General features: G+C 39.5%; 1 protein-coding gene across 4 annotated transcripts in view; it reads right to left on the bottom strand.

Annotated features, from left to right (window-relative positions):
* The window catches only part of LOC135084928 (titin-like), a 77066-nt gene that overhangs the window by 4677 nt on the left and 60001 nt on the right, over positions 1-12388 (bottom strand). For all 4 annotated transcript variants that reach the window (XM_063979676.1, XM_063979674.1, XM_063979675.1 and 1 more), the window contains exons 3-7: positions 11075-11128; positions 4336-4469; positions 2811-3038; positions 1569-1702; positions 257-439 (exon numbers count right to left, since the gene is read on the bottom strand). In XM_063979676.1, the coding sequence (XP_063835746.1) occupies positions 257-439; positions 1569-1702; positions 2811-3038; positions 4336-4469; positions 11075-11114 (719 nt within the window). In that variant the 5' untranslated portion in view covers positions 11115-11128. The remainder of the gene's footprint in view (positions 1-256; positions 440-1568; positions 1703-2810; positions 3039-4335; positions 4470-11074; positions 11129-12388) is intronic.

The following is a 12388-nucleotide window of genomic DNA, read 5'->3' as shown; positions in this document are numbered from 1 at the left end:
AGTTAAAACTAGGGAATTCCCCCAAATTCTTTCTGTGGGCTGGCAGTGTTGTAGCAGTGGGGTCCTATTTTTTTATTTGCCCCAGGGCCCTTGGTTATCTAGCTACGCCACTGATCACTCGTACTTCGCCAGTCTTAATAGAAGCTGGCGTACATTTAAGCTGTAAAATTACATAGGTACTTTATTCTGTTTAATAAAGACAGGAGTATTTTTGTTCAGCAGTGGTTCAATCTAAAGAAGTGTGCGATCTACTTACCTATCATCATACTCGTAGTCATCCCTCCCATAGTAGTAGTCATCATCGTAGTAGTCGTATCTGGGGTGGGGACGCCGGCGGCCCGGGCGAGGGGGGCGGGGGGTGGTGGTGGTGGTTGTGGTCGAGGGGGGCGGTGGAGGCGCCGGGGTCGTTGTCTCAGTCTGCTTGTAGAGGGCTTCGTTCCTGGAAGGATAGGTTTGATGATTAGTGAGGTCAGATTTCCACAGTAGCTATCCGTGGTGTATGTTTAACCGCCTCTGTGGTCTAGTGGTAAGACCACCTGCTTCAGACGCAGAGGTCCCGGGTTTGATTCCCAGTGGGGGCAGATTTTTCTGTTCGGTTTGGTTGGTGGTAGGGCTTGTTCTAAGTCCGCCTGGCTAGCTACCACCATCTTGTCTAAGTCTGTCGCCATAACAACAATGTTAACAGCATTATTGTGTTCCGGCAGTTAGAGGTAAGATAGTAATTCCGCCAGTTCCTCCGTGATTGAGGATTCCGGGTGAAGCTCGCTTCCACCTTCGGCCTGATCGTCACTTACCAGGTGTGATATTTTTTTTTCTTATGGGAACCTCTGTTTTGTCACCTGTCATCCACTTTGCACTGGAGGGAAGGCGAACCTTAACTTCGAAGTCCTATAAATTTATCACTTCAGGGGATATTTGCAACAAAATATTTTTAAAACGGTAAGTAATATATTTACCCTCCCGACTTTCCGATTTCGAAGTTCTATGTTCTTCTGATTCATTTTGTTGCGAGTCTAATGACAGTTTAACTTTCCCCCGGAACAAACTTGACCTTCACTGGTTGGGTTTGGCGGTCAAGCTGTAGATCCTGGCTACACAGGAGTTGCAGCGGTGGAAACGAAAGGTGGGAGTAGTCCCGTATCTGGACCGATTGGGTTCCATTTTTAAGAAAGTCAAAAATAGACTTAGTTTGTCATTGTTTGATGATGAGAAGAATTAGTTTGTTTCAGCATTTTCAGCCAAATGGGAATACTATACGAGAAGTGGGAATAGTCCTGTATCGCAGGGTTTCCCATTTTTTTTTTTGCCAAGGAACCCTAATTGATTATACTTTTCCTGGCGGAACCCTACTTTGATAAATGGAAATTTAAATGAAAAACAATAAAGTTTTTATGCAATTATTTGTAAACAAGTCGGTGCGCGCGAACAACGTCGGTCAAGAAACGTGGGATAATATTTTTTACGGAATCCTTGCGGCCTTTCCACGGAAGCCCAGGGTTCCGCGGACCACCTTTCGGGAACCGCTGCCGTATCGTATAGTGGCGGTGTAAAGCATTGAAGAGACAAACCTGTTGAAGTAATTCGGCGAGTTCTTGCAGTCGACTTCCGACACGAAGTGGCAGATGAAGGTCTTCTGATCGAAGGCTGTGTAGTTCGCGCACAGGAAGTCGTAGCGGGTGCCAAACAAGCAGTGGTGGTATACCTGGAAAATGATAAAGAAATAAAGGTAAAGTAATATTATTTCATCATTATCCATGTCGATATTTTCACAACTTTATTTACAATAAACAGAATTTTTTTAAAACAGGCAAACTTAACTCTAAACAAAATAAAAATATAAACTTATTTTACTCAAAAATAAAAGTGTGTCCGTGAGGTAAAGAGGCGGGAATGCTGGCTGCATTTCCTCGCTGAATGGCAATACTAAGCCTTTGTGCAAGGAAAGAGCCAGCATTTAGATTTTCCGAAATTTTAATTAATTTAGGGGAAATGGTCCGAAACAGTAATTTAGCATTCGGTCCCCAAGGTCCGAAGGTCTGGACACCAAAAGGCGAAATATGTAGTCATTGGAAAGTGACTCATATTTGCGCCGTTTGGCTAACTCAGCCGACTCTGCTGCAGCCAGCCCAGCTTTCATCATTTGTAAATATTGTCTCGCATCAATATCTTTTTCAGTTTGCTCGTAGAAAATTGCGAGAAATTATTACAATCTCTCAAAACTCAATAAAAGTAACATAACTTAACATCCAATTAAAAAAACATTGATCCTGGTAGTAAAATACCAGTTAAAAAAACTCGAAAGTAATTATTTTTTATTTTTCTTTATTAAAGGAAACAAACAGCATGCATTGATACATATGAAAACAACGTTACAAGTTGATCGAAAGTTATGCAGAGTGCGAGCAACTCAAAATCACAAAAAAGGTATTATTTATCTTTTCATGGCAAAGAAGTTGTATCTTGAAGGTTTCGGTAATAGGGTGCTCACTAGTTGGAACCATTGTCAAGTCAACAAAGAGTGATGGGATCATGGGACCATCTTGTCTAGATGGACCGACGATCTGATAAAGGTTGCGGGAAGCAACATGCGGGCAACATAGTACCGGTCATTGTGTAAATGTGTTCTATGTTCAGCAGTGGACGTCATTCAGCTAAAACGAGGAGGTCCGACGACCTGATAAAGGTAGCAGGAAGGCGCTGGATGCAGGCCGCTACCAACCGTGCGATGTAGAAGTCATTGGGGGAGGCCTGTGTTCAGCAGTGGACGTCCTATGGCTGAAATGATGATGATGAATTAATTTTGCACTCACCTGACACTTATGGGGGACTGACGCGTAAAACCCATCGTGGAGACCATCACACTTGAAGTCAATCATCTCAGGGGGAGGCACGGTCTCGTAGAAGGGGTACCCAGACAGATTGTACCCGTTCAGTTCCCGGGGGAGATTGGGATCGTAGATGTAGTCGATTTGGGGGATGCCGGACAGCTTTTTGGTGCCGTTCGTTGGTGCTTCACCCCCCTCCGCTGTGGTCTCGGTCTGGAAAGAAAATAAACCTTTTTTATGATATCGTTGAATCGGGAGAAACTTGACCTTCACTGGTTGGGTTTTGGCAGTCAAGCTGTAGATCCTGGCGGTGTGAACGAGAGGCGGGAATAGCCCCGTTTTATTGTTGAATATTTTAAATGTTGCAAATAAACATTTAGGTTGGGTTGGACCATCTTTTTTAACTTTAACAAACGTCAAAAATCTGTGTGAAAGTGCTTTTTAAAAGCCTATTTGCAAAAATAAATGAGTTTTATGAGTTTTTAAGAGTTTTATGTCAAACTCCATACAAAAACACCGGTTATGCTGCTATAGTTAGGGTTAGTAAATTGGTGCAACAGCCTTATTGTAGCTTTCAAATACAGGCCTTACCACCTGCCTCCCTAGACAAAGTTATAAACGTGACAGTTGTTACTCTGGTATCGCTTCGTTATAGCGTTCTTTTGACTGAATTAGAGCAAAGTACAATATGACCTAAGGGTCTTAAATAGGCCCATTTTCGAGTATAAATGCTTAAAATGACATGTCGATAAATACAGCAGAATAATAAAGTGATAGTGATTTAATACGTAATGTATGAGTACCTCCACGAACTTATTATTCAAGGAAGTAAACGACAGCTGTTAACTAGGACGTGAGATTATCAAGGTGGCTTACTTTTATTTTCATTTCCTCGTTGACGTTTAAAGTGGTTTAAAACGCATTCTTTATAATCTCAGTTAAATATTTTAAATCAACGGTAAGCATTGGTTATATTCAAAGGTATTACTTATGCCCTAATTTATTTATCGATAAAATATGATATTACACAACGTGCTCCTTTTGTTTTCCGGAAATAGGGGTATATTCTATAAATAAAAACTAGTTAAAGAGTCTTAGGAATATGTGTTCCTAAAAGCATATTTATAAGATATTGTGGATTCTAGATTTAGAAGATACCTAGTTGATTTAGATTATAGCATCATCGATCATCAATCTAGTTTTTTTTTTTCAAAATTGTCACCTAGTCTTTTTGTGCAGACTTTTTATTGATAAGTGTATGTAAATTATGAATTATTTCAGTGAAAAATTAAGTTTTTAAATAATTTCGTATGAAAAAATAAGTCGAAAATAATTGTTGAATTTGACAAAAAATGTAATGCTATTCCATTCTTTGAAGTGGTCTTATTAATACCCTAGAGTTCCAGGAAATCAAAAAGAGCACGTTGTATACAGAATACTCTACGCTCTCTGCTGTTACGGCCTTATACTGACGGGTACTATGTATTTTTCTATTCAAAGCACCATTTACCTGAGGTCCATCTTCATCGCCAATGGGCAGCTCCTCAGGCGCAGCCGTGGTGCTGGTGGTCTTGGAGAAGATGAGCGACGTAGCTCTGACGGCGGACGACGTCGGCAACTCCGGTAGCACGAAGACTGCTACACCTGGAAGTCGAAAGAGAGACAATTAGTCTTCAGTCTTACCTAAGTCTGTCGCCATAACAACAATGTTAACAGCATTATTGTGTTCCGGCAGTTAGAGGTAAGATAGCTAGTTCCTCCGTGGTTGAGGATTCCGGGTGAAGCTCGCTTCCACCTTCGGCCTGATCGTCACTTACCATCAGGTGAGATACAGGCCAAGAGCTTTCTCGTTGTAGATAAAAAAAATATAATAAATCTCGGCTATCAGCAATGTCAATGAAAAAAGGACCTTCACTGGTTGGGTTGTTGGCGGTCAAGGTGTAGATCCTGGCTACACAGGAGTTGCAGCGGTGGGAACGAGAGGTGGGAATACTCCTATCATAACCTAAATAAACTTTCCATTCTAAAAGTCGAGTTCAACCAGAGTCTAACTTTTTGTAATAAGTAAGGGGGAAATTGACAATTGATCCCGGTTACCGGTTCGGTTACGGCCAGAGCCTTAGCTGTGTTAACCACAAAGGTCATTAGCACTCGAGTTTTAAGGATAACTCAAATAAAACTCGAGACTTCTAAAACAAAATAAGGATAATGCATTTTGGTATTACCCTGACATTAGTCTGTGGTCTGTCTGCAAAAAAACTTAGTTTTTTTTTTACTTTGGTCGACGAACCCAGTTTTAAAGTTTCTTTCACAGCTTTTTTATTAATTACGTGGCCACCCGCGACTTCGAACGCGTGGATCCCGTTTTACCCCCTTAGGGGTGGAGTTTCGTAAAATCCTTTCTTAGCGGATGCCTACGTCATAACATCTACCTGCTTGCCAAATTTCAGCCCCATCCGTCCAGTGGTTTGGGCTGTGCGTTGATAGATCACTATGTCAGTCAGTCAGAGTCACCTTTGAGTTATACTATTATATTTAGATTATCATTGTCAAACTCCACTGCAGAAGGGCGACTTCTTTTATTTAGAATTTGGCCTACACTCCTTTGGCCAGGCAGGTTGGGATATAGAGGATATTCATCATCATCATCATCACCATTTCAGCCATAGGACGTCCACTGCTGAACATAGGCCTCCCCCAATGTTTTCCATGCTGATCGATTGGTAGCGGATTGCGTCCAGCGTTTCCCTGCTACCTTTATGATGTCGTCGGTCCACCAGACAGGTTGGGTTACAGAGGATATTATGAGTTTAATATTCCACAATTGAATCTAGAATTTATATAATGTACAAATTATTAGAAACACGTTCACCAACTAAAATCTAAGTTACTACATTATGTTTTTAAAAATTCTAGAATTTTATTATCATGTTTTAGATGAAGGTATTTTAAATTAGTTGTTCTCATAAATTGTGCAAGATGGAGTCAATTAAACGGCCTTCGAATTTTTTTTTTTACTGAATAAGCAATTTATAATCAGATCAACTTTATTTAGATTTATGATTAAGATTTTAACATTTTAATTGTATCTACGGCTGAATCATAAAATTTAAGTTATTTGTTTCCTCAACCAGCGTGGGGAGTGTAGGCCATGTTAGAGTTAGTGTAAAGTTCGTTCATTGTCCTATCACTAGATGGCACCACATGCTATGTTTGTGTTTAAGTTTACATAGTTTTACCAATAGATGACACTTGTATTTTATGTGCAAAATATTAGCCCGCGGTGTCCAGATTTTTTGCCCGGCCTTTAAATATAACCGGGACGCAATAAAGCATTGAATTCAGTTGACCTCAAGACAGTGTTTCATTCACTAGTAGTTAGTAGTACCCAGTCAGTGGTAGGTAGGAGTGAGTGATAGCGCCTAGGAAGTGCGCAGGGTGAGGGAATTCCACCCTCCTCTATGGGAGGGTTAAACATGGTCCTTCGAGCCGGATGCTGTGAGGAGGTACTAGCATCCTAAGGAGTGGATTCCTCCTCCACGCGAGCAGTGGACTGCTGCTGTGGGGCACCTCAGAGGTCCAGAGGAGGGCCTCAGACGGCGCTGGGCTTAGCCGGCGTGTACGTCAGGAACCGGTGCCATTTGAGGACAGAGGAGGGTCCAAGGGCAGCCCTCAGAGGCTGCAGGAGGTGAAGGTCTACTTCACCTAAGAGGTCCTGAGGAGGATCTCGACGGCGCTTGGCTTGGTCGGCGCACGTCAGGTTGAGGACGGAGTGACGTCCGCGGAGCAGCCCTCCTACCAGAGGTGGCAGGAGGATCGGCAGACGCGAAGCTTCAAACTTCGGCAAGTTTCGTAAGAGTTCGGAAATGTCACTGTGAGTAACTTCTTTTTTGGATTGACTGTCAGTGTGTCACAAGTGTCAGTGCGGGTTTGAATTAGTGACAGTCGATTTACTTTTTAGAAGACTTTTAAATTTTTGATTTTTCGGTGACAGGTTTTGAATTTTGTTTATTCTGTTTTGTCAAATTCATAAAATGGCGAAACGTAAAGAATGTAAAATTGAAATGGAAAATATTATGAGATTTCAGCATGATATTTTTAAGCGTTTGAACAAACATAAAGTTAATTTCAACAAACTTTCGGAAAGTCAAATAACTAAACAGTATGTAGAAGGTAAATTGGAACTGTTGGAACAGCTGTGGGTAGAGTTTTCTTCAGGACACAAAGAGTTGATGCGTAGTGCATGTCCTGAGGAACTAGCTGATTCTTTGTATGTTAAAGAGGACTTATGTGATCAAGTAGAGGAATTGTACACTTGGTTCAAATGTGATCTAAAAACCTGTTTGTTGAAGTTGACTTCCAACATCGATTCAGATAGTACTCCGCAAGTTGTTCAGGGGAAAAGTAGTCAACTTGAATTGCCCAAAATTATTATTCCATCATTTTCGGGGAAATATTCGGAATGGCCCACATTTTGCGATTTATATAGTTCTTTGGTGCATTTCAATGAGCATTTGACAAAGGTACAGAAGTTCCATTATCTAAAGAGCTACCTTACAGGAGAAGCAGAACAACTTGTGAAGCACATATCTATAGCTGAATGTAATTATGATAGGTGTTGGCAATTGTTAGAGGAACGTTATAACAATAAGAAATTCATTTGCCAGCAAACATTAAATCGGTTCTTTAGTCAGAAGAATATTGTAAAGGAGTCAGCACATTCGCTGAAGGAATTAATTAACACGACTAATGATTGTTTGGCTACTTTGATGAACATTGGTGTAAATGTAGATAGTTGGGATGTAGTTCTTGTTCATATTTTGACATCGAAGTTGGATACTGAATCTAGACGTCAGTGGGAGTTCATGATTTCGAAAACTCATACATCGGATGAACTGCCTACTTATGATCATTTTAAAGACTTTCTAACTAATCGTTACAGGGCATTGGAGTTTTTAGATTCAAAATCCACTTCGGTAAATGTAAATAATGTACATAATAGAACTACTAAGTCTATGCATATTGTAAAAAATGTGCAATGTCCGTTTTGTACGGAAGGAGGGCATAAACTTAGGTTTTGCAAAGAATTTGCAAGGGAGGCGGTGGAGTCTCGTCGGGAATTTGTTTTAAATAACAATGTATGTTTTAATTGTTTAGGACTCAATCATTCTGCCAAATTCTGTAAATATGTAACTAAATGCCGAATCTGCAAACGCAGACATCATTATCTTTTGCACCCTCGAGGTAATGTCCATAGAGGTGTAGGAAATAAAAGTTCTGGGTCTTGTTTGTCGACAGGAAATAATAATCAAGTTTTACTGCCGACTGCGGTAGTCAAAGCTATGTCTACCAAGAAGGAGAGTATAGAAATTAGAGCATTACTTGATCAGGCTTCGGAGTCGTCTTTCGTAACTGAAGAAACAGTACGAAGACTTGGGTTGAAAAAGACTCCAATTAAAGAGCGCTTGTCAGGAGTAGGTGGGGATAGTTTAGTATCCGAGGCTGTTGTTGACTTGAATATTAGTTCAAAGATTCATCCAGGGGAGAATTTAGGGGTGAGAGCTTATGTTTTAAAGTCAATAACTTCTCTATTACCATCCCATAAAATAAAATCTGTGCAAGGGGCTGAAAGTATGAATTTGCCGTTGGCAGATCCTGGCTATCACACGCCAAATCGTATCGATTTGTTATTGGGAGTAGATGTGGTTAGTCAAGTCTTGCTAGAGGGAGTTAGGAAAGGTCCAAGCGGTACCCCTGTCGCACAAGAGACATTGTTTGGGTGGATTTTATCGGGAAATTGTACAAAGTCAACAAACAGAAATTTTAGGGCTAAGGTTAGATATAAGGATAGTAGTAAGGTTAGAAGGCAGACTGATTGAAGTAATATAAAATGTTTAAAATGTCAGGGTTATCTTTCAAAATTATTATGCCTTCTTTCTTGAGTTTTAAGTGTTCATAATGGGCGATTGTCATGGTGGGCGATGTAGTGAAGGACGAAGCTTAGCTCGTCCTTGGTGGGCGATTATGTTAGAGTTAGTGTAAAGTTCGTTCATTGTCCTATCACTAGATGGCACCACATGCTATGTTTGTGTTTAAGTTTACATAGTTTTACCAATAGATGACACTTGTATTTTATGTGCAAAATATTAGCCCGCGGTGTCCAGATTTTTTGCCCGGCCTTTAAATATAACCGGGACGCAATAAAGCATTGAATTCAGTTGACCTCAAGACAGTGTTTCATTCACTAGTAGTTAGTAGTACCCAGTCAGTGGTAGGTAGGAGTGAGTGATAGCGCCTAGGAAGTGCGCAGGGTGAGGGAATTCCACCCTCCTCTATGGGAGGGTTAAACAGGCCAATTCCTCCATTTGCCTCTGGTAAACTGGAGAGGGTCGTGCCCCTGCAGTGGAGACTAAATGACGTCATGATGATAAAGTTATTTTATTTTATTGAAGTAATATCAGTGTTTTTACTCAATAAAACTAGGTCATCATCATCGTCATTTCAGCCATAAGACGTCTACTGCTGAACATAGGCCTCCCCCAATGATTTCCACAATAGCCGGTTGGTAGCGGCCTGCATCCAGCGCCTTCCTGCTACCCCAGCTCATCATAAAGTAGCTTATCAATTAATTTGAAATATGGATACTTATGACTATGTATATTTTAAAGACTGTAAGTAAACCCTTGAAAAGGAGGCTGACAATAGTGACTGAGTTTCTTGCGCTGCTTCTTCTGAGCACTGGCCCATTTATTGTCCTGAAGCAGTGGTAGGGTTAATACTGGGACGTGTAAAGGTGCTTTTTAAAAGTCTATTTGCAAAAATAAATGAGCTTTATAAGTTTTTTATGATACAATAGAATCAGCACCCCATAAAATTAAATGTCAGTTTCGCGATATATCTAAATACCAATTTTAATATTAGGATGTTACTTTTGTTGTTGCGTAGGAGGCAAGTCTAGACCGCAGCGCATCTCTCGTGAAATGTCAAGGATCTAGATTATAAATGACTGAATAGCTTGTGAAAAGTTCAAAATAACAACAATCTTGCGATATGATTTATTATAATACACAACTAGCGACCCGCTCCGGCTTCGCATATGTTTGTGCTATTTCAATAATTCATAATCATTTTCTGACATTTGCATGACATTCAATTAATAATGATACTACTTTTTAATATTAAAAACATAACCATATTTTTTGTAATATTTGCACATCGTATGTACGATAGAATATGTTGGAAACTTCTCTTTTTATAACCATTTGTAACCGTATTCTGGCAAATAAATGATTTATTATTATTATTATTCGCACGGATTTTAGCACTAAGGCTGCAAACCACCTATCTTTGATCTTAACTTTAACGATAAATCGGTGTTTTTGTATGGACTTTGACAGCTTTTAGACGTTTGTCAAAGTTAAAATAAGATGGTGCAACCAAGCCTTATATTACAAATAACTCATAAAACTCATTTATTTTTGCTAATAGACTTTTAAAAAGCACTTTTACACGTCCCAGTATTAACCCTACCACTGCTTCGGGACAATAAATGGGCCAGTGCTGAGAAGAAGCAGCGCAAGAAACTTAGTCACTAGAGTCTAAATAAATGTCTTGGATGTTATTCAGCAATGTGAACACCACCACCCACAAGGTGGACCGACGACCTCATAAAGGTAGCAGGAAGGCGCTGAATGCAGGCCGCTACCAAACGGGCGATGTGGAAATTATTGTAGGAGGCCATGTTCAGCTGTGGCTGAAATGATGATGATGGTTAATGTGAACACAGCTTTATAATGCTAACTCTACGTAGCGCTAATAACCTTGTAATCCTTGCATTCTAATTTGTCATTTTTGGCACACATAATTAAATCTGCTTTGGATTTCCTTATTGCAAATTATGTCAGGTTAAAAAAATGGGTCGGAGTCGGTGGTATTTCTAATTTTGGTCCTGTAAAAAAAGTGGAAATAAAGATTTGTTTGCTGTCAGTGAGCATCCAAAGATGGTTTGGGACGACTCATGTTTCCCAAAATATAGGTTAACATGATCTAAGAACATTATTGTATTCGTTGTCATCATTTTACAAACCATACTTTACTAAGACGAAACGAACGAAAAAACCTTGAACACAAAAGTTTTGCGGAACATTGGTATAGAAAAGCACTTTTATAAGAAAAAAAAGAAAAACATCATGTTTCACTCTCTCGCCAAGAAATCCCGTTGTTAGAAACAAAATTTTACTGATACTTACACAATATACTGATTCCCAGCCATCTGTGTTTTCGCTTCATTGTGCTACAGTGACCTGGAACAAAGAAAAAATCTGTTAGTTCATGCAATGAAAATACTTTCACACTATTGCTAGCGTATAAAACAAATCTATGCACTAAAGCAACGCCCGTATTCAATATTACTATGAGGTCTCACAGTGCGCGTGGACGCACAGGGTGACACACGAACCAATCACAGAGCTCTATTCAACGTTGTGCGTTCGATTTGATGCTTCACTTAAGCAAGCATCGTACAAACGATCACCGTATTCACAAGAAACGATCAGCGTTTCTCGAATAGGGATAGGTACGTTAATACACAAGGAATCGCGTCTAGATTTTCCACTAAACTACAACATACGCAGCATGTGACGTCAATCCACAAGGTGGACCGTCGACATCATAAAGGTAGCAGGAAGGCGCTGGACGCAGGCCGCTACCAACCGGGCAACATGGAAAGCATTGGGGAGGCCTATGTTCAGCACTGGACGTCCTATGGCTGAGATTATGATGATGATGATGATACAACATTCTAAAGTTATATCAAAATGCGTCCAGTAGTTTAATTATCAATTAACATCCATCTTAAAAAATTATGTCACAAATTAGTGTATAGAGCTATTGAAGGATTTTCTTAAAATACCTTCAATATGTCGTATAATACAGAAAAAATCCTTGGAAATAATTTAAAAACCTCAGCCAGTCAACATTGCATTGAATTTTAAGCAGTTAAATACACATTGGCATACACATTTTCGACTCTATATGTTAAGAAATACGACATACATTGCAAAGTGTGTGTTATAAGTCGTTGTATACATAAGAGCTTATGTACTTAAGGTATTTGTCGTAATGTGTAGGACCTTGCTTTGTGTTCGAATAGTGATGGGAAAAAAATATCGATAGATAAGTTAGGGAGGGTCGTGCTACTGCAGTGGAGGCTAGTTGACCTAATGATGACAGTTTTTTTTTTCAATGCTATAGAGCAAAAGAGTAAGTAATAAAATTAATTTTAACAAATAAATTAAACCGACTCCAAAAAACATGCACTAAAAAGTAGAAAAATAACGACTAATTACTTATTTGGGTCATTGTCAAATTTTGCGCAGGTAAATGTAACTTAAAATCATATTTTTTTCAAAATAAATATATGCTTAGATATTACTTTTTTCTATGTCCGTGTCCGTTAAAACAACTGAATTATTATCTATTACAGTTTGCCGCGATGTTCAACCAATAATTTAAGATTTATTCCAGATTTAATGGATCAGGGTGAAAAAAAATACAACTTTGTT

This window comes from Ostrinia nubilalis, chromosome 27, assembly GCF_963855985.1.
Source record: "Ostrinia nubilalis chromosome 27, ilOstNubi1.1, whole genome shotgun sequence".
NCBI lineage: Eukaryota > Metazoa > Arthropoda > Insecta > Lepidoptera > Crambidae > Ostrinia > Ostrinia nubilalis.
Note: the sequence above shows the minus strand (reverse complement) of the source record. Positions and strands in the feature narration are given on the sequence as shown.